Source organism: Podarcis cretensis, assembly GCF_951804945.1.
Source record: "Podarcis cretensis genome assembly, chromosome: 1".
Lineage (NCBI taxonomy): Eukaryota > Metazoa > Chordata > Lepidosauria > Squamata > Lacertidae > Podarcis > Podarcis cretensis.
Window position 1 is genome coordinate 138,007,356 of NC_137170.1, and position 22,715 is coordinate 138,030,070.

Consider the following 22,715-nt stretch of genomic DNA (forward strand, 5'->3'; position numbering starts at 1 on the left):
ACAGCAGCAGCGGGAGGCCCCATTAGCTAAAGTGGTACCTCAGGTTAAGAACATTTTCAGGTTAAGAACGGACCTCCAGAACAAATTAAGTTCTTAACCTGAGGTACCACTGTACATGTGAAAGGACCTAGGGGTCCTGGTGTACCACAAGCTTAACAGTGCGATGCAGCAGGAAAAAAAGCCACTGCTATTCTAGGCTGCGTCAACAGAAGTCTAGGGAAGTAATAGTCCCACTCTATTTTGCTTTGCTCAGATCACACCTGGAATACTGTGTCCAGTTTTGGGTACCATAATTTAAGAAGGATGTTGACAAGCTGCAACGTGTGCAGAGGAGGGCAACCAAGATGATCAAGGGTCTGGAAACCAAGCCTTATGAGGAATGGCTGAAGAAGCTGGGTATGTTTAGCCTGGAAAAGAGGAGACTGAGAGGAGATATGATTGCAATTTTAAAATATCTTAAGGGCTGTCACAAGGAAGATGGAGCAAGCTTGCTTTCTCCTGCTCTGGAGGGTAGGACTCAAACCAATGGTTTCATGTTACAGGAAAGCAGAATCCAACTAAACAAAACAGTAAGAGCTGTTCCAAAGTGGAACAAGTCTCCCTCAGGAGTTTCCTTGGAGGTTTTTAAGCAGAGGTTGGATGGCCATCTGTCATGAATGTTTTCAGTGAGATTTCTGCATTGCAGGAGGTTGGAATAGATGATCCTTGGAGTCCCTTCCAACTCTACAATTCTATTATCATAGCAGTGGATATGCTCACATGGATGATATAGGGCCAACCTAGCTCTGGTACTAGAGGTGACTGGAACATGGAGAAAAACACCTGAGGTGATGGGAAGGTGTTGCTTGTTCCCCACTTGCTAGCATAATAAACTGCAACCCTATAACTTACATGTGAACAGGGCAGTCCCACAAAGAACAAATGCAGCCGCCCCCAACACATCTAGTTTGCATCTTAGCACAGGATCTGATGGATGTTCCACAGGTATATTGCATTATTTATGTTTCAGTTCTATATTATGCTGCCACAGAAAACTGCTAGTTCCTGCATTCCTGCAATAAATAAGCAGGAAGTATTTCTGTCCTGCTGAATAGAAATCAGTGACTAAAGCATCTCTGCCATCTGACAGGCCGGGGTATCCAAGGGCATTTCTGGATGACAGGAAAAATGTGTTTTCTTCTTATTGCAATATTAGCATTTTCAGGTATTTTAGTATTATATTGTAGGCAGCCAAGAATAAATGTAGCTTTCTGATGGTAAAAAAGCCTAGGCAGTATAAATGACAAAATATAATGTTATTTTAGTGCAGTCAGTTGTCAAGGTTAACACACCAGTGGTAGCAGTGCAAAGGGCTATGGTAGAGGGTTTCAACCTTTTTGAGTCCACAGCTCCTTTAACCAACTACATTTTTTCTGTGGCACCTCTGTGGGGCTCAGGAGCCAGCTATATCACCCCTTGCCTGCAGAGCTGGCAGCCCCTCACCCTTTTCTCCCTTGAGGAGTGTTCCCTCAGCCCCCTCTCCTCTCCCCTCTCCTTGGGAGTCCTCCAGGCAACTGCTGCTGCTGCTGCTGCCCCTGGTCTCTCCTTCAGGAAGCCTCTATTAAGCACTGCCACTCTCCCCTTTGGGCCTGAAGCTTTTTATTTTTAATTGAAGCTTTATAGTTTCGTTTGGCTTCAAACCACTCTGCAGGGAGTGAAGGTAGATTGGCAGACCTATAGTTCCTATATTTTCCCACCAAAGTAAGCTTCATAGCGTGGCATTCCTGATCGAACCAGGGTTTGGATTTGTTAGGACGTAATGGCCGCCGTGTTGCCTTTTTTTGAGTCAAGCAGGCTTGAAGGAGTAAAATCAAGTCCTGAAACAAGTCTCTTCTTATATTAATTAATTATAATTATAAGACAACTTCCAGAATTCAGAATTTTGATTTTATGCTACTCTATAATACATACTTTGTGCTTTCCTATTTTATTGATACAATAGAAAATGTAAAAATATTGATGTGTGAAAACAAGTATTACAAAATCAGAGGCTGCAGTGCTATATGCACTTACCTAGACTAATTCCCATGGAATTGAACAGGGGTTACTTTTGAGAAGACATGTATAGGATTGCACTGGGAAATACTTAAAATAGGAATATGTTTAGATTGTAAGCCTGCAGGCAAAGCTTTTTATTGTTTTATAACTACATTTTATTAATTTCCTTTATTGATTTTAGCTAGTGTACAGTGCCCTGTACATATAAGGTGTCATAAAAGTAACACATTTTCATAGTTAAGGTAATAAAATTGAAGAATATGAATCAACACAACGCCCGAGTCAGTAAATAGCTTAAGCATTTACTCCAGGTCAAGTTGGAGTCATGTCTCTTTACTGACCTTATGCTTAATACAATTCAGCCCCTCCACTGGTGGTTTCTCCTGGTTTGAAAAGAAAACTTCAACCAAATTGGCAACCTAATTTCCAATGCTATTCTGGCTCAAATCAAGGTAGTTGTAGACATACAGGAAAGCCCAAACCTCAGGGCTAAATGAGGCACAGCAGCAAGAGCAGACACCTTGGTTGCCAGGCCAGCCTGCCTCAATCAGCCTGCCTCAATCGAAAAGGTGGAATCATAGAATCATAGCACTGTTGAATTAGAAGGGACCCCAAGGGTCATCTAGTCCTACCCCCTGCAATGCCAGAATCCTGCCCACAGCTGTTCCTAGGTGGGCTTCAACCACCAGCCTTCTGGTTAACAACCAGGTGCACTGACCCAGCAGCTCCTAGGGTCTGGGGAGCTCTCAGGAGAGCCCTGCTTGCTGGGGCCTGGGGTCTCTGCACGATCTTGCTAGGCTCCCACAAGATCTCGTTGGAACCCAGAAGCTGTAGCCATGTAGTGTAACATGGGTGGACCATTTCCCCGGGCTCATGTTTTGAGGGGGTGCAACCAGGCACCCCCACTATACTTCCCTCATTGAAGGAAGCCACGCCTGGGCTGGTGTTTGGGGCTGGGATATGGGTAGCAGCAGCAGCCGCTCCACTCCTGAGTCAGGTCTGAAGCGTCCACGCAGCGCCCCTGAGGCAGCCCCAGTAAACAAGGCTTCAGCAGGAGGGGCAAGTAGAGCAGGCAGCAGGCAGGGCAGCATCTTTCCATTTTCTCAGGTGGGATGGCCTCATCCATTCCCTGATCCAGGCCAGTATTTCAGAATGCTCTGGGGCATTCTTCCTCAACCCACTTGGGGCCCTCCAGATGTTTTGGACTACAGTTTCCACCTGCCTCAGCCAGCATGACCAATGGTGAGGGATGTTGGGAGTTGTAGTCAAAAAGACCTGGAGTGCAGTAGTTCACTGATACTTATTCCCAGGTAAACATATTCAGGATTGCAAGCTAAAGCTGCTAATAGGGCAAGAGATATGGAGATGATATGGCTTCACAGCTCAAATGCAATGGCAGTGTATCCAGCTGAGGCATTTAACTATAAAAATTATTCAGACCTGCTGTGTTACCAGTTGCCGAAACATCTGTAGTTCTGGCTCTGTTGGAAGACAGTAATGGCAAACACCAATTTAGCAAGCTTTAATGTAAGTGATATTGAGGGAAATATGTAACTATTTATTTGTAAAATTTCTATCCCACTCTTCCTCCCAAAGCAGTCCAGGAGTGGCAAACCACAAAACAGCCAAACAATGCAAAAGCAGTTTAAAAACCTGGAAACATTTAAAAACAATCAAATATCCTCACAGCTAATAATTAAAAGGTTGCCAGGAGCTGTATATTTCTGACACCCAATGTTTGGGTGAATAGGAATGTTCTTAAATTTCTTCTGAATGTTAGCAATGAGGGAGGGAGATAGACTTTCCCAGGGAGGGCTTTCCACAAATTGGGATCCGCTATTGAGAAGGTCCCAGGAGGACTTGGGGGGAAGGGAGCCAATGATTTTGGAACTTGTAGGAATAAGCAATGGGGGCAATGCTGGCTTCCACTCCAATTTTAATTTTAAAAAATCCCACAGAAAAATCGTATATACAACATATTGTGCCCCTAAGAGACTGGAGGAAACTCTGGGTAAGAGGTGGCCATGCTGCTTAGATTTACAATGATGAAATACTGTCTGCATGAGGATATGCAGAGTTTCATTGGTAGCAAAACTAATGCCACAAAATGCAAGGACCCAACACTTCTTACAGGTGCTACTTGTGTGGCACAGATGATAAAGGCAGCTGTGCATAAGAAAATAGTATAGATAACATGGGGGAAACTGCAATAATAATGGGAAAATATTCGTGGGTGTTTCTTTTTATTTGTTTACATGCCTGCAATTGATTGCAAATATTTAATGCTTTATTTAAAAAATAAAATGCTGCATTTCCTTGGTCGTTTCCTTATTCCCATATTTCCCATCTAAGCTGAGACTGCCTGATACAGCATTGTCATCTCAAGATTGCTTTCTTAGGACTGGTTCCTGTGATAAAACTCCTGTCCAGACAAGCCCAAGAAAGTTTGGGATGCTTCAGCCACACACCATTGCTAATCATTGAGAAGTCACAGTCACTGTATTTCTCAGCGGAACTATGAAATAGCATCCACCAGCCTCTTATCATTTATCACAGGAGAGACTTAAAAAAAAAAAAAAGTATGTAGGAAGGAGGGGCATTTTTATATTTTCTACTTGTACTTTCACCTCCTGTTCATCTTCTAAATCAGAGGCTTAAAGTAACACCAGTGATGAAGACATATCAGATGACGGACCACATAGCAGCACAACCTTGTGCATGTTTACTTTGGACAGAAATTCTACAATGGTGCTTGTTCTCAAGTAAGTATTGTATATATTGAGGAGGGTGTACTGGCTCTTTTGGACAGCAAATGACAAGGTGAATCTGGGTAGTTCAGGATAACCTTTCATGTTACTGGCTGTAGGCTATGTACCCAATAAAAGCAGTGATGTTGTTTCAGTTTCTTATGTCACTAATACATACCAGGAAGGGGTAATAATAATAATAATAATAATAATAATAATAATAATAATAATTATTTATTTATACCCCGCCCATCTGGCTGTGTTTCCCCAGCCACTCTGGGCGGCTCCCAATCAAGTATTAAAAACAGTACAGCGTTACATATTAAAAACTTCCCTGAAGTCTTCTGAATGTCAGGTAGTTGTTTATCTCTTTGACATCTGCTGAGAGGGCGTTCCACAGGGCGGGCGCCACTACCGAGAAGGCCCTCTGTCTGGTTCCCTGTAGCCTCACTTCTTGCAATGAGGGAACCGCCAGAAGGCCCTCGGCGCTGGATCTCAGTGTCCGGGCTGAACAATGGGGGTGGAGACGCTCCTTCAGGAATGTCTTCATCCAATGTGCATTACCTGATCTGTTTCCTCACAATTAACTCCACTGTATCCCAGGCACAGTTCAAACACCATGTTATCCAATGTTAACTTTCTTTTTGGATAAATAGCAGGAGAATGGTCAAGAAACTGGATTCAAGTGCTAAAGGCAAGGAAGCTTAAGCTAGGCAGAATCTAGATCACCTAGACATAAGTAAGCCTCTGTTTGGACTTTTGAAGGTAGAGCATGGCATGGATAAAACTGAAATGACAAATGTGTTATTTTGAATGCACATCAGAATCAGTGTTTCCTTCAATACCGTCATGTGTGAAAACCCAGCTTTTTTATTGCCATAGTTGTTCTTTTGATAGTGATTTACTGTAGCATTTCTAAAATTTGAATGTTTGTCTGTTCTTGGTCATCCAGGTTACAAGTTGGCACACAAACCATCCGCTGTCACTGGGTTTATAAGGGAAGCTGTTTGTACTTTCAGTTAAATCTTACTTCAACCCCGGCAATGGGCCAGGGTCCTCCATAGCACCAGAGCACATCTGGCTAGTTTAAGGGGCAGGCCGTGTGGCAGATACAGCTCTGTCCTCCAACACTGTGCCATCGCTGTCAGCTACCCGGCATTTGTTGCTGGAGGTGGCTGCCCCACTTTTCTGATACCAGGGCTGGGCCTCATAACACCCACAACGGAAGAAAACCCACATAGGCCCAGAGAATGGAAGTCACTTCACATTGGCTTCTATATGCTGCCAACATTATGTTGGGAGCAGCCCTGTGTGAAATGTGCACAATACTATGAGTCAATTCAATGGAAGGAGGTTTTCAGCTACAAACTTTGCTGTTAACGATTAGCCCCAAATGGCGCAATGATTCCCCATTGCACACTTGATATACACACACCAAAAATAACACTTGAGTATACCACTAAGCTCTTTATAAAATATGAAGGAGGTGCAATGTTGCCAGTGCTCTTTTACCAAAATGAACAATTTACCTTAGTCCCAAACAGCTGGTGGCATGGCAAAGGATTTAAGAGAGAGAATGGTTGTACATTTTACTGACAGCTGTTTTTAATGACTTTTGTCAACCAAATTTTGCTGCTTTGCATCAGAGAATATATTTATGATAAGGCTCCCTCCAAGAATAACTTGCTTGCTCTAATCACGTTTGCGTAGAGATTTATGACTTGGTGCTTATTCACTGGTTAAGGCTTCACAACATGAAATGTCAGTGAGCCTGTTATAAATTGCTTTTGGCATCCCTATTCTATCTTTTATTTGGCTCAGAGTATTTCTACCTGAAAGTGATAAATTCCTGCTATAACCACTTTATGTGCTCCAGTAATTACAGAAGGGGTGTGTGTGCAGATTTCTGCAGAGGTATCTTTTTAAAAACAGCAAGCAATAAAAAGCAGTAGAATGGGTTGAACCCCGAAACGTTATTGAACGAAAACAATGGCCAGTGAAATATCTGTGTCAGGAAGAATGTGATAAATGATGGGGGGGGGGGGAGAGAATAGAAGCTACAGAAGTGCTTGAAGCCTCTCTAGGAACATGTTAATACTACTGAATTCCACAGGTTTTTCAAACATCAGGCTTAGGGACTGACCACATTTTGAACACACATTTCATTGCCCTCTCCGCCACCCCATAATTTCAGCCCTGTGTCAATAGTTTTTCAGAGGAATTCCTAATTTGGACCTTGTGTAGAAACAAATGAGCTTTACACCCAAAGAATTAGTTTCAAAGCTTTACTGCAGAATAATCTTAAAACTAGTTACATATAAACATTACATGAACAAAGTAATAAAGTAACACTACAAACATGTAATGTGATTCAGTCCTTTATGCACTTCAGTAAACTTTCCTCTCTCCGATGCCAGAGATGCAATGTTCATCATCGCAGAGCTTCTCTGCTACTGCTACTACTGGCCATTTCTGACTTCTCAGGTTTCTTCTCTTATATGTGAGAACTGCAGCGATGTGTCATCAGGTAGTTTAGCTCACTGAAATAGAAAAAACACCAGCTTTCTGCTTTCACCTAGAGTGGAGCCTCTTGCTTAAGGTAAACTTCTCTTTACAGCATTCCAAATACAACCGCAATATTTTACGTACATTAAGCTTACAACACTAACACCGTGGCCTCAAAAGAAGTCATGCAGATCAATATTATAGATGCAAATTGGCTAGTTTTGCATTCACATGCTCAGCTTGTGCATTTCCTCCCTGTTCTAGGGCTCAAATTTAAGTTTGCATGGCAGGATGGATATGGGTCAGAGAAGTGGGAGAAAATCTGGATGCATAAATGGCAAAGTGGGGATGAATTATTGTTGACTGGAATAATTCTTTAGAGAAAATAAAATAAAATTTGTATACCACTTGATTATATAATGGGGCATGTTCTGTTTTAACACTTTTTCACATATGGCTGTTTGATTTCAAACCTTGATTTTATATTAATTGAACTCTAGATGTTGTTTTCTTTTGTCTTTTCTGTTTAGTAAAAACTGGTTTCGCATTATGTGACTTGGAAGGATTTCTGCAGTCTTCCAGGTTACCGTAGTTTAATGTTGGATTCTCATGCCTCTGCCATAGGAAACCTCTGAACCAAACCGAGGGAGGCAGAACATCCTCTGTTACAAAAGCATACGTCTAGGTCTGCTTTTTGCCTTTCCCCAAACATCTCTCTCACGGGCTTCATCCTCACCGGTGCTTTCCCCCCGGGATAAATAACAGGCGTCGCTGCTCACCCCTAAGTGGCCAGGGGAAGCGACACACTTTTTGACAACCGAGAGAGGGGCTGGCGCTGCGCATCCCCGAGCGCCCTCCTCTGGAATCAAGCCCCGGCCCCGGACACGCTCAGGGAACCCTCTCAGCCGCCTGCCAGGAGTCCCCTCTGCCCGCCCCGGGGCTGCCACCCCACCCACCGAGTCACCCCGTCGGGGTGCCCGGGAAGGGGGGGGGGGTTCTTCCGAGGCGGCGCAGAGGGATCCCGGCCTGGGGCGCAGAGAGGCCTCCCGGGCGGAGCGAAGGGGCTCCCGGCTCTTTTTCTCGGGAGAGAAGCAGCGGCGAGGTCCCCGGAGGGCGGCGCCTCCTCCACCCGGAAAGGCCGCTTTTGCGCGCGCAGGCGAGGCCTCCCTGGGCCGTTGGCGCCGGGCGCGCTTGGCGAGGGGCGGAGCCGGCGGAGTTCGAAGCGGTGCCGCGAGCGAGGCGCGGGCGAGCCATGAGGGCCGCGGCGCTGCGGGGCCGCTCCGGGAACCAGCCCGAGGGACGCATGGAGGCCGAGCCGAGAGGCCTCGGGTGGAAGGAGACCGGCGCCGCCCTGGCGAGGCTGGCCGAGGCCCTCAGCTGCTCCCAGTGGTAATCACTCGCCCCCAGGGGGGCGGGAATGGGCAATGGAGATATCCCTATATAGATATATATACAGATATATAGATATGTATATGCGTGTGTGAATATATACGGTGTGTGTTTTATTATTACTATATCACAGGAGGGTTTGCAATATAAAAACACAAAAATATAAAGCATAATAACAAACAAAAACAACACCCCCCGCATTGTGTGTGTGTGTGTGTGTAAAAATACCTCTGTTTCTAGGTATGTGTCGGTGCGCACGTGCTGCGGGGGAGCAGGGTGGCTCTTCATGCCCAGTGTGACCCCCTTAGTTCAAACCCCCCTTGAAAGATTCCTGCTGTCTCCCCCCCCCCTTTATTCTTGCCCTCCTTCACCAGCTCACCCCAAGTCTCCTCTGTTTTGAATTCCTCTTGGGGCAGGAACCTGTCAAACACCTTCCTCATAAAGGTGCTGTGGTGTTATTGCTATTTATTGTTATGTATTAAATTTGTCGGTTGCTTTTATCTTGCCCAAAGCAAGCCAGAACAACTTAAAATCAAAAGCAACCCCTCCTCCATGGATATATTCAAATCAAGAAAGAGAAGAAAAAGCACAATACATTAAAAACATCCCACCCACTTCTAAAGGCCGCAGATAATTAAAGGCCCTCTTTGGGGAGAGCATTCCACAAACAGGGAGCCATCTCATATGTTGTTGTTGGTGGTGATGATGGTAAAGCTAGTTTGTGTGTAATAAATCAAGTTGGACATATATCATCACCATTACAGATGTATTTATATTCTGCCTTTCCCCCCTTACAGATAAAATAATAACATGATTGCTGTATACTGAGCCAGTCTATCTTAGGGTTGCCTTATTTCAAAAAGGGAAAACCAGGACACTCTGAAAGTTGAGTTGTTGTTCCATTGACTTGCCAAAGATCCAAGACAAAGCACCACATTTCAGAAATTTCCCCTGGATGTCATTTCTGCCTTTGAAATCCCGGTAATATCTGGGGCGTATGGCAGCCCTAGTCTATCTAGCCTACTTCTGTCTGCTGCAAGTGGCCGCTTCCCTCTGGGTACAACAACAACAATTATTATAATAATACTTTTCCTCAGCCACTCTGGGCGGGTTACTAAGTCAAAGGCTTTCCCCAGCCCTGCTTCCTGAAGTTCTTTTACTTGGAGATGCCAAGAATCGAACCTGGGACCTTTCTGCGTTCAAAGCATGAGCTCTAATTCTAAGCCTTCCTTTAAGATTTGTCCTGTTACCATGGGAAAATCAGAAGGGGGAATGGAAAGGCAGATGTAAAGCAACGCCACAAAACAAATAAAAAGCTATAGGCTTCATACCAGAAGTTTATTAGGAATTATGTGATTCTGATAATTAGGACAGGAACTTATAATATATATATACTTTCCTTGACAGTAGGGACATTTTGAAGAAACCTGTGAACATAGGAGGCTGTGAACATGTCTTATGCCTGTAAGTAATTCCATACAATGCTGTGGTGCAATAACTCTTCTTCTCGCTCATTGGTGAATGTTGAAGATCCTTTCTTCTTCAGTATGCTTTTAGTCATAGAATCATAGAGTTTGAAGGGTGCTGCAATGCAGGAATCTCAAGTAAAGCATCCATCACAGATGGCCATCCAGCCTTTGCTTTCTGTGTTCTTGCTTCTGTTTTAAAATGATCTGCTCTTCTGTCTTTGGTATTTTTTGTTTTTTTGTCACATGGTGTTTATTGCTTATTTTAAGCTTTTATAAACCACACTGTTTTAAAAAGTGGGATAATTGTACAGGAAACATCAATTCACCCTACATAGGAGTTAATATTTGGAGTCTGCTAGGCTCAGTAATGAGTGTTGGATGAGTGTTCTACATTAGGTGCAATAGTTTGCTGTTGACTAATGAATTGTATATATTTGTGGTTGCCTGTGAAGTTGGGCCACTTTCAGACCAAAATAATTGACATGTTTGTTTTAAGAGCTGTTCTGGGTTGCATAAAAACATGCATACTTTTAAAGCAATACAGGCTGATCCAATAATGAAAAACCACTCCAACTTCTCTTGAATAAGGCGTGATTGATAATTTTAATTGATAATTTTCTTGATTAGCTTCAGTCAGGATTTAGGCATAGTTTTGGCACATGAACCGCCTAGGTCACCTCTGTTGATTTTCCTTGATCTTTCACCAGCTTTCAATACCCACAACCTCCTATAGAGGCTGCCCAAAGTGGATCTAGGTTCACTGTTTTGAGATGGTTTCAGCCCTATTCGGATGGCCATTTCCAGAGGGTGGTGCTTGGGTGAAGCAGTGGGGTTTCACAGAGGCCAGGCTTCATATTGTTTAGCATCTGTATGAAATGGCTGAGTGGGATCATGCAGAGATTTGGAGTGTGTTATCAATGTGCAGATGACATGCAGCTTTTTTTCTCCTTTACATTTGCAGGTGTGGCAATGGATGTGCTAGACTGGTGTCTGCCTGTGGACTAAATAAGAGCCAGTAAACCAAGGCTCAATCCAGCAAAGACTAAGGCATTGTTGCTGGGCAGTTCCTTAGACCTGATGGGCGGGACACAACCTTTTCTAGAAACAGTTGCACTCCTCCCTAATGGAGCAGGTGCACAGCTTGGGGGGCACTTCTGGATCTATTGCTGTGGTTGGAGGCACATGTGGCCTTGAAATTCTGGTTCATTTTAAAAAATGGTTTTGCCCTACATGGCTTAAGGCCCTTAAAAATTGTCTCAAACCACAGGAACCAGCCCAGACGCTGTGGTTTTCATCAGGGTGTGAGTGAGATGGGGAGTGTGGCTGCATGGGAATAGACCTTTTCAGTGGTGGCACCCCATCTATGGAATGCTATTGCCAGAGAAGCATTCATGGTGCCATCAGTGTCAGTTTTTAGGTTCCAGGCTTAGACATTTATATTTACCCAGGCTCTTTGATGTTAAGTTAGCTTCTCCTATGGTGGAGCAGGTTCGGACTTGTCTTTTTTTATTATATTGCTTTGTCTTCATTTTACAAATTTTGTATTGTGAGCCACTTTACATTTGGCTTTTAGCTGATTTTATTTTGATGCTTTGACACATTTCTTTTTTTGTATAAAGTGACTAAGAAATGTAATTAGAATAACTGACTGCCTTATATTACTTTATCTGATCAGTACAGCAAGAAGTTTCCCTGCCTTACTTAATTGATCTCAAGCAGGCACATTTCTTGTTTCATGCAAAGTAATGATCTTCTCTACTGGGCAGTTTTGTAAACTACCAAGCTTCAATGCAGCCTGCCAGCCAAGAATAGCGTAACTTAAGTTCCTGCTTTTGCTGCCTGCCTAGAACTGGCAAGCAAATTGCATTTATCTTAATAATAATAATTTTATTATTTGGAGCCTGCCCATCTGACTGGGTTGCCCCAGCTGCTCTCAGCGGCTTCCAACATAAATAAAAATGTAATAAAACATTAAACATTAAAAAACTTCCCTATACAGGGCTGCCTTCAGATGTCTTCTAAAGGTTATATAATTGCTTATCTCCTTGACATCTGATGAGAGGGCTTTCCACAGCGTGGGTGCCACTCAGTGTTCAAAACTCCCATTGTTCTAGGCGCGTTTTGTGGCAGGGAATTTCATTAGCGCAAGCAGTTTCTGAGCTCTGGTCCTAGTATTGCGCCTAATACTTCACATTAAAACTTTAGAGTGGAAGGGAAGGAGGACCTTTCTTTGCCTCCCCACTTCCAGCTACTCTCTGAAGACTGGAGAAGAGACCCTCTTAAGAACATTAGGAGGGTGGACCGGGGAAGGACTAGACCATGTGAAAAATGAACATAATATTTTAGCTGCAGTTCATTTTCAGCTTTGTATTGTTGTTATAAAAAAGCGTGCATAGACATTCCGTTGTTGCGCCCATAACCTAGGTTTAAGGTGCCATTCAGCTCCTAGCTTTCATATCTCAGTTTCTAACACTGGTGCCACTGCCAAGAAGGCCCTCTGCCTGGTTTCCTGTAACTTCACTTCTCACATGTTATCCTTATTTTGGTGGATCACAGGTTGTGCAGTCCTGCTCTGTGTAGCTGCTTGCTGTAAAACTATTTAATTTGTATCCCACCCTTCATCTGTAGATCTTAGGGTGGTTCACAACATCTAGCCATGTAAAGGGATAGTTTTTGATAGTAACCTTTGGTAGTGGATCCTTGTTCATTTAACCTATTGCCCATACAATAAAAACCCAAACGTCTTACGCCATTTGATTTTTGTGGGGATTCTTTAAAGATAATGTGTAATATATTTATCTGAAAATTATGCTATCTGTTGCATCATCAGCTATAGTTGAAGCAACTGTCAGTTACAAAATCCATCACAACATTAGGTCAACATTAGGATCTGAACTTCTGAATCTTGAGAGTTTTTTAAAGTGAATAAAACTAAGCTTCAGGAAAGGAGTTCTTGTTTTCAGTTTTGCTGAGCTTATATTAAAGGGAAATGCAGTCATTGACCTGCTCTCATATGCCCTCATATTGAAGTGTATATATTGGTTTGCTCCCTGTTGTGTGGTGCGGTAACAAGTGTTTTTGTTGGCTTACCTTTAAAACATTGCAGGTGGATAAGATCTCCCTGAGGTTCGGATTATCTGTTTTGAACAGACTGCATACTTAGAATCTGGTTCTAAAACAACCTATTCCAGTAAGCAGATGCTTTGGGAGAGAGCATAGAGGCTGCATTTTTCTGTAACTGCACATAACATTGCTTTCATTTTACATGTATGTAACCAAGCACAAATACTGGGTCACCTCCTCTTCAGTGGCAGCAGGTTAATTGTGAAGTTGGCAGACAATCATGTATCCTGCATGCCTGTAAAATATGAGGACTTATCAGGGTGCTCCATTTCTAGAGTTTGCAGTGAAGGAACAGGCAAAAACTGAAAGCAAACAAGTAGATCTAAATCACTGTGCTTGCTGTATGGTTTTTAAAGCCCAAATCATACCTTGGAACATAAGCCGTGTAGTTAGCACAAACCGTGGTTTGGTGTGTTGTCTGAAAATTGAGCTTATGTGGCCTGTGTGTTTCTTCTGCTTATCTTATTTTGCCGTTTCTGCCCATCACAATGTTAGATCCCCTTTAATAGAAAGCTGTAGCTATGGAGACTTTTAAAAGAAACAGCAGTAAGATGCATTTTTGTTGTTGTTTAAATGAGCCTCCAGAACTAGTAAACTAAAAGGTTGCAATTAAACATTGTCTATAAGACACCTGGCAACATTTATCATCACATCATTTGTGGAAAGGTTCCAAAGTGACTCCAGCTGCTGCAGCATCTTTTTGGCCTTATTGGTAAAGTAGGAGAGGATACCTTTACAATGTCCTTAAACTGGTGTGGGTTTGTAAGCTTTGCTGGTTCCATAAGTGGCACAGCAGTGGGCTGCATTATAAGTTTACAAAGGCGTTAATAGGTTTCCAAAGGCATGCAAACATAAGTGAATGCAGGGGAGTTTATATTCTGGGGTGATGGGATTGGGTTATGCAGCCCCACCCATGTGATTTATATCCTCTAGCTGCTGTGGTTGTCCCCCTTAAATTGTCTGACACATTTCAACATATGTAAGCATGAAAAGCTGTCATACTTTCAGGTGGGCCACTGATCTATCTTGCCCAGGCTGGCAGCATCTCACATTGAACTTGGGCAGGGGTTTTCTTCTCAGTCCTGCTACCTGGGACTCCTTTTAAATAGGAATCTCTGGGGACTAAATCTGTGAGAAGCATTCACACTGCCACTGAACTGTTTTCTCACTATTCTTGAGTTATTTTTAAATTACTCTGGAAATAGTTCTAAAATATTCCACAGTGCTAGTTCCTTGAGACTCTTTAACTGAAGTTCTCTTGCCCCTTTCCATGTGATCTGCACCATAAAGGTAAAGGTAAAGGTACCCCTGCCCATACGGGCCAGTCTTGTCAGACTCTGGGGTTGTGCGCCCATCTCACTTAAGAGGCCAGGGGCCAGCGCTGTCCGGAGACACTTCCGGGTCACGTGGCCAGCGTGACATCGCTGCTCTGGTGAGCCAGAGCCGCACACGGAAACGCCGTTTACCTTCCCGCTGGTAAGCGGTCCCTATTTATCTACTTGCACCCGGAGGTGCTTTCGAACTGCTAGGTTGGCAGGCGCTGGGACCGAGCAGCGGGAGCGCACCCCGCCGCAGGGATTCGAACCGCCGACCTTTCGATCGGCAAGCCCTAGGCGCTGAGGCTTTTACCCACAGCGCCACCTGCGTCCCCGATCTGCACCATACAAACTGCTTAATTCCTGCTTTCCTTCAGTTCCCCAATTCACTTGGACTTATCACCTGATCTAACAGAGTCTACAGTGCCATTCATGGTTTAATTCCCCCACCTCCCCACCTAGTTTTTACCTTTCCTGGAATGTCCCACCACAGTGGCTTCTGCTTCCTTCTTCATTCACATCCCCTTGACTCACTTTGTACCTTTTCTCCTTCCTTTACTGCTTCTACAAGGCTCCTTGTGTTGGAGGCTTGAGTGAGGGAGAGAACAGAGTGTGCCATATGAGATGGCAGGAGGAGTGTGTCTTAAATTGGCCATTTGACTAGTTAAATATTGTTGAAATTAGTCAATTCGTAGAACTATAACATGCTTTCATAGATTTGCTCCAGTGACAAAGACCCAGATTAGGTAACTGGTATGGAGACAGATTACATTTTAAACTATTGTAATCCATTGCTGATAGGTGAAAATATCATGCAAATATAAATATTTGTGTGAATAATAGAAGACTGAGCAGTCGTCTTGGCTTTTATCCTTGGAATCCAGGGACAGCCCAAGCAATAACAATTTAAATGGTATGGTGGTTTAAATGCTATCCAACTAACAAAATGGACTTGAATCCACAAAAGCTTATGCTATAATAAATTTGTTAGCCTCTAAGGTGCCATAGGACTCTCTGGGTTTTATGTTTTGCTTAAAATGAAATTAAACAATGGCATATGGAACCAATAAAGACTTGGGGGGGGGGAGGAAGAAAGTTGATTTCTTCCCTGCTCCCTGGCATTGCATGACACTCCCAAGGGTTTCCCACTCTTCCAAGAGGCATTGCCAGGGGTCTAAAGGGCTGCACAGAAGTGAGTGAATATCTGTGTGTGCTTCCATTTATAATACAGGACAGAGAGTGCCTATACTTCAGTTAAAGTGTGCATGGAATCAAGCTCTCCTAAGGCACAGAAAGCTCCCTTGCACTTAAAGTTTTAGCATTGATCCATCTAGCTCAGAAGTATCTGCACCAAGTATAGGGAATATTTTTTCAGCCCCTTCAGGGCACACTGTGCTCAAGGCAACCTTCTGGGGGCCACTTTCCAGTGGACGGAGGAGCCAGAGGCAGAGAAGTGGGCTGATCAATATATGTGAAATTTTCCTTTGTATAGTACACTAGTCTCATCACACTTGCACATTCATCTGCATCCTCTATCCAGGAAAGCAAAATGTATTTTTGATGCTCAAGGGCAAAGTTTCAGCCACGCAAAGACGCCCCAGAAGGGTTCATAGTGCGGCCAGTAGAGAGTGTGGCCCTGGGGAGACTCCTGAGGGCCAGATCGGCCCAGAGGACTGAGGTTTCCCCATTCCTAGTTTATACAGAGGAGCAGCGACCCTCCAGGGTTTCAGTCAGGCAGTCTTTCCTGCCCCTACCTGCAGATTTCAGGGGTGGAGCAACGACTCTGTCCCAGTAGAATTGGCAGTTTTGCCTTTGCTTTCTGATGGGGCTACTGAGGTGTGTGTAAAACAGCAAACTACCTGCTTAACACTATTCGTCAATTGATTTACGGATGTATTAATCCTCACATGTCCACTAAAAGAAATCTAGATGGCTGAAGCAGGGGAGGTGATTTGGAACTGAGACGTACGGATACATTTCCCACTATATGTGTCATGGAGACTCTTTCCAAATCCCAAGTATTGGCATTTAGCTGAAAGCAAAACTGTTGTCTGATCATCCCCAAGATAAATTTCTTAACCCGTAGTTTGGCTGTCTTCCTAAGGGAGAGACTAGCATCTGGAAAGAGTGGAGGAAGGAACTCCTGACCTCAAAAATCTCTTCTGAATCAGCAGACAAAGATCCATCATCCAGCCTTGCTTTAGAAGAGACTGATTTTCGTTCCCCAGGTGTCTTAAAGAAATGATTCTAGTGTGCTCTTCTCATGGTTGGAAGAAGGTTGCTTTGGAGAAAAGGCAGAAAAGGAGAAAATATAACAGCAGCAACAACAAAAGCTCTTGTTATGCTGTTTCCTCTTATTGAATACAAATGATAGTCGAGTCTTCCACAGGAGTACACCCTGAACACTGCTTAGGGTAGTTAAGTCAGCTGCAGTTAGTTTTCCAAACCAAGTCAGCTGCAGGTCAGACCAAAATAGTTTTGCTGCGGCATAAACTGTTAATGTGCCTGGAGAGGGGCGGAAAGTAAGAGGTGACTGATGTATAAGAGGAGAAGTGTGTGGAAGCAACAAAACGGCAGCCGCTGGGTCATAAGGGGTCTCTGAGCACTGGGTAACCTTTTCTGAGGCTTGAACAAAGCTGGTCCCTGCAGCGCTGCAGTTTGGTCAAAGGTAACTTCTGAAAGCTGCCTATGGTTAGCATGCATGACATGCCATCTGAAATTTAGTGCATTCTGACATTTGAATATGCTCTTGAACATCGGTCTTTTAAAAATCACTGTAGTTGTACCAGCAGGCTCTAACAGAGGTCATTTGTGTTGTCCAGACTTCCTCAAGAGGCAGGCCTTGCCCTATAAAAAGAGAGAAACATCCTGCTTAAAATCCAAATAAAAAGTGGATCTCTTGGGAAGCGGAAGGTGATAACTGCTGGTGCAGTTTGTTCTTTTTGCACTGTGGTCATTAGAAACTTTCTTCGGCGCAATTTTAACCCATTCTGTCTTGCTCTGTCCCCAGGTTTCAGGACAGTAGTTGTTCTTCCATGTTTTTATGGATGTTTCAGCACTCTTTGTATTCTTTTCTGACCATCTGCAGTGTCCTATAAGTTCAACATTTCCATTTCTTCAGTTTCCTCTTGTATATTATTTACTCTTTACTATTATTGTAGTTTTCTCTAGTCCTTTATTAGTGTATCTGTGTTGTTCTTGGACTTTGTTTAGCAAGACTGAACACAATGTTCTTTATGTGCTGTTGTTGGTAGTACAGAATACAGCAAGATGTCCCTGAGATCTGACCAAATGTACTGAGTAGAATTTAACATATTGATATTGTTTGTTTTATTTTCTTCCATTTATACCCCACCTTTCTTCTGTCATGGAACCCAAGGTGGCAAACCAAGTGGCCACTGATCCAGGCACTGACCAGACCCAGGCCTGTTTTGCAAGGTGTTTGACACATGTGCTTTTAGACCATATCCTGTTTCATCAGTTTTTGTGATTTCACTCCCACTCTGCCCCCCACAAATGGTTATTTCTCTGAGTCCAGGGATCCATTTGTGTGCCTATTAGTTGCTCCTTCTAGCTCACAACATGTATGAGTTATCCAGAACTTCAGACAGAAAGGAAAGGTAATTAATTCTCAAAAAATTGTATAGCTCAAAGATGAGGAATTTGTGCCCTCCAGATATTTCTGTCATCTTCCCTGACCCCTGGCCGTAATAACTGGGTCTGACAGGAGTTGGTGTCCAATAATATCTGGAGGGCCAAAGGTTAGCCATCCTGGTATAGAGCAAGATTTATTGCTAAGGCAAATATTTGATTGATTCTGATAGGTACTCACAAAACTGTTAGGCTATGATCAAGCCAAAATTAAGCACTTAAAGTCTCATGGAAGAGAATTAAGCAGGTGCTGAATGATTTCAGCAGGAGAATTAAGTGTTAATGAATTGGGCTTCCCCGCCAGCTTCCCCCGCCAGCCAGCGGACAGGCTGCTCCCTGAGCTGCTCCCATTAAAGAGCGCACGGCTCTTGCGGGAGGTGGGGGAAGTGACAGAGCGAGGCTCTCTCACTTCCCCCACCTCCCGTAAAAGCCCCCAAGAGCCGCGCTCCCTTTAAAGAGCCGTGCGGAGTGTGTCTGTGGCTCTTGGGGAAAAGCCTGCAAGCTCCATGCGGCTCGTGAAAGGGAGCGCTGAGCAGAGCCGGGGATGCATACGGGCTCTTCTCATCGCTCCCTTTAAATAATGATTTATTTATTGAATTCCCCCTCTAAAAACTAGGTGACCTTATGGTCAGGTGTGCCTTATAGAGCATAAAATATGGAAACTTGAAGCACATTTATCCCGCGGTATGACTGTGTTATATTCTTGGACACCATTCTTCTTGGATGGATGCTTGGTAGAGTTGTAATGCTTAAAGCCTACTTCAAACCAGGAATTATCCTCCTAATTTGTATTTGACCCTTAACCATGTTTGGGTATCCACACTTTAACATTTTAACTATGATTAAGCATTATATTTTTATAGGGCCATTGTCACAGGCTGGATAATCTGTAGCCAGATAAATCTGTTAAAAGGTGCATGAAATATGTTCAAATCACTGCTTTCATAATTTATTGCAACCTGTTATTTAGTCAGATTTTATTAGGCTCTTTTAGCTATTGGGCTGTTACTAGCTGGAAAGATGTGGTTTTCGCTGGTTTATAACTTATTCCAAATGTCTGCTATCCTATCCAGCATTACAGACAAAATGTAAATAATTCATTTATTTATTAAATTTATATGCTGCCCTCCCTACCAGAGGAGCTCAGGGTGGCAATGATTGCCTTGTTTTGCCATATTAGTACTTCAGTACTTACATAAGACTTCTCTTAAGCCACCTATCTTGAAAGCTGTTTCCAGTACTCTGTGTGAAAATGTTTTTGCTTATATCTGATTTGCAGAAATTGTGTGGGTGACAGCAGTGGAACAGCCTGCCCAGTGTGTCACGTGCCAGCCATGATACAAGATGTGAAAGTAAACAGGCAGCTCGACAACATTGTCAAACTGCACAGCAAACTGCAGAGTCTGTGGGGCAGGGACTTATCAGGTAAGTGGAAGGATGGCTGTTTAAAGCATGTGGGGCAGACACATTTCTGAAATGCTATTAAATGTGAGATCTGGACATTTTATAGCAAAGTATGAACCTCATGCTCCTGAAATCCACTGAGATCTTCGTTAGAATAAAGGGTAAAGGTTAATGCAGCATTTATACCTGCAGTTCACTAGAATCTCTGTTGAATTTAGATGAAAATGTCACATTTTGCAGATCTCCTGGGAAAAAAAGCTTAATAAAACTATGGGGCTTCTGTATTCTCATCCTTGCTTAAGGTTCTGAGGGTCAGTTTTCTCGTTATGTATTCCAAGCATGGGCCCAGTCCTACAACACAGTGCCCTGTTTTCATGATCTTGAAAGACCTGTGATTAGGTAAGACGTGCAGTCTGCTTTCTACAGAGCTTTTTATTGTAGAATAGATGTTTGTAGCCCTGTGCCAGGGAACATGGTTTGTAGGTAAATTGAGTATACTTATGCATATTTCCATGCCATATTTTCTGGTTATACAATTACATTCATGAACAAATATTATTCATTTGGAGACCAGCAAACATAGTGTGAGTATTGGCTCTTAGAGTGCAGTCAAAACCAGAATCTGTTCATATAAAGCCTTTTCAAACATTAGTATTGAATGCAGTTCATTCAGTACTCTAATCCTAGAGGATTGTTCCCCAGGTTAGTGCTTTCCAGATGCTTTGAACTACAGCTCCCATCAAAACATTCTGATGCAGCTGCTAAGATCACAGGCGTTCATTACTGTTGCATTCACATTGGATAACTGGCATTTGTATTTGGTAAATTCCCCCTTCATTTGCCCACCAAACTCAGTGTGTGGCCTTAACTAAGTCGCTCTCATGGTAATTGAGGTAGAAAGGAGTGTACCTACATTGACATGGGGAGATTACAGTGGTACCTCGGGTTAAGTACTTAATTCGTTCCGGAGTTCCATTCTTAACCTGAAACTGTTCTTAACCTGAAGCATCACTTTAGCTAATGGGGCCTCCTGCTGCCGCTGCGCCGCCGGAGCACGATTTCTGTTCTCATCCTGAAGCAAAATTCTTAACCTGAAGCATTATTTCTGGGTTAGCGGAGTCTGTAACCTGAAGCGTAAGTAACCTGAAGCGTATGTAACCTGAGGTACCACTGTAATTCAAATGCTGGCAAAAACATCGTTGCTGTGCTCTCTGCCAGCCAGTGTGGCACTTCCTTGCCCTGAGCATGTTCGCATTGTGGCAGCCTTGCCGCCTTGTCCTTGCGCATTGCCCATGCGCAATGGCAATACAGGCCACCAGATACCAGATGAGTGCTGCTGCACCACCCTGCTATTGATCTCCGCACTTGCAGAGTGCACCAAGTGTTGGTTTGGATATTATTTTAAATGGAAGTGGCTAATTGTGTAGCTCTTCAGCCCTAACAAGCAAGGCCAGTCATTGGGGGTCGTGGAAGCTGTAGTCCACTGGTGTCTGAACAGCCACAGGCTAGCCTTTCCAGATTTTAAAATGGCTAGAATAGTAGCTTTGTTAATCAGTTTCATCAGAAACGAGAGTTTCTGTGTGTCAGAGTCCAGTTGAACAGATGCAAGTGACCAAAGTTCTTCAGTCCTGTAATATTGTTGTCAGGATGGACATGGGGACAGGATATCAGCCACAAGGTGTGGATCCTTGTTCACGTCCTCATTTTCCAGTGTGATATGTGCCCTTCTGCTTTCTATGCTGGAAAATAGTTTGGTTTCTATGCAAAGGAAGTAAGTGCAAATCTGGCATCAGAAAAGATAGCATTTTAAAACCAATAGGAGAACATTTTAATCTCAAGGCTTTCTGCTCTTAACCAGCATTCGGCTAGAGTTCCTTGGTTTGAACATAATGGAACAATGGCTTAATAGAAATCAGAAGCTTTGCACTGACGCCAGTGATGCAAAGTCTTATATCATGGTTTTATGAAGACTCATATAAATTGTCAGAACCAGTTCATGGTGAGTGCAGATCGGAGCCAACCGATCTCCTCTATTTTTTCTTTAAAGAGCAACTATTACTTGCAGATTTGCTTATGTTGCAAGTGTAATTCCGGACATAAGAATGAATCAGATCCCCCCCCTTTTGTTATTAGATTGCATGGTAGACCCTTTTATTAGTTTCTTTCTTCTTGAGTAAAAAATATAACTGTCCGCTGGTTCATTCTTCTAGATTGAAAAAAATGCTAGCAGTCTGCTTATATAAAGGTTCACGTGTTACAAATTTAAATTAAATTAAAGGAAAACTCCTTCAATGCAACTGTTTTGTGTAGTATCTCATGTATTTGGATGTTACCTTCTTAAGATGACTGGTAGGCAATTTGAAAATTAAATCTTAGAAGGCAAGTGTTAACGAAACCATATTCAAGTGACAATCAAAATATGTTAATTAAGTAATTGAAAAAGGAAGATTCTTTTTAATTTACATGTAATTAAATTCAGACTAGGGAAGACTTAAATGCCTTTCCTGATGAGCTAGTATTGAACCACAGTGCTGCTGCTTTAGCAAAGAAGGGGTTTGTTTTGTCATAATCTTTACTCAGGGTTTTTGCTGACATATTGAAATCTCTGTCTTGCCAGTGCAGTGACTCATGGGAAACCTGCAACAGTGTCTGCATATCAATTGTGGATCCTTTGTCTCACAGAATTGAACCAAACTAGACTTTAGGAAACAATGCTTTGCCTTTTAGGGGTCAAAACAGATGTGACATGGGAGATCCATGATTGAATTTCCCAGGTTTTTATTGCTTTAAGGCAGGGACATGTGGGGGTGTCAGATTTTGATCAGAGCAGCAAAGAACACTTGAAGAATGGTCTCAAGTGCTGTTCCTTTATCACTTAACTGCTGCAGCTATTAGACTCGCAGAAGAAAAAAGACAGTGCCATTCTTGAACAAAGAATTTCAGCATGAAATGGTGAATTGCAACTTAGGAGCATAGTGGATAAAAATCAATGATTTAAAAAAATATATATATCAAAAAATGGGATTTTTAAACTTTAAATCAGATTTTTAAAAATAAAATGCTTTTGAGGAAAA

At 43.0% G+C, this 22,715-nt stretch overlaps 1 protein-coding gene and 1 long non-coding RNA gene across 4 annotated transcripts in view; one reads left to right on the forward strand and one right to left on the reverse strand.

Moving 5' to 3' along the window:
• Window positions 1-7,055: 7,055 nt before the first annotated feature.
• LOC307220349 lies at window positions 7,056-8,215 on the reverse strand. The gene is made up of 2 exons (XR_013840847.1): window positions 8,069-8,215; window positions 7,056-7,324 (listed from the first exon to the last, which is right to left on the reverse strand). It is a non-coding gene; the product is annotated as an uncharacterized lncRNA (long non-coding RNA).
• A 295-nt stretch (window positions 8,216-8,510) lies between these two features.
• The window catches only part of BARD1 (BRCA1 associated RING domain 1), a 59,539-nt gene continuing 45,334 nt past the window's right edge, over window positions 8,511-22,715 (forward strand). The window contains exons 1-3 of one of the 3 annotated variants that reach the window (XM_079977938.1): window positions 8,511-8,678; window positions 10,086-10,142; window positions 19,517-19,662. In XM_079977938.1, the coding sequence (XP_079834064.1) occupies window positions 8,542-8,678; window positions 10,086-10,142; window positions 19,517-19,662 (340 nt within the window). In that variant the 5' untranslated portion in view covers window positions 8,511-8,541. The remainder of the gene's footprint in view (window positions 8,679-10,085; window positions 10,143-19,516; window positions 19,663-22,715) is intronic. The other 2 variants (XM_079977940.1, XM_079977939.1) reach the window with 2 other exon arrangements.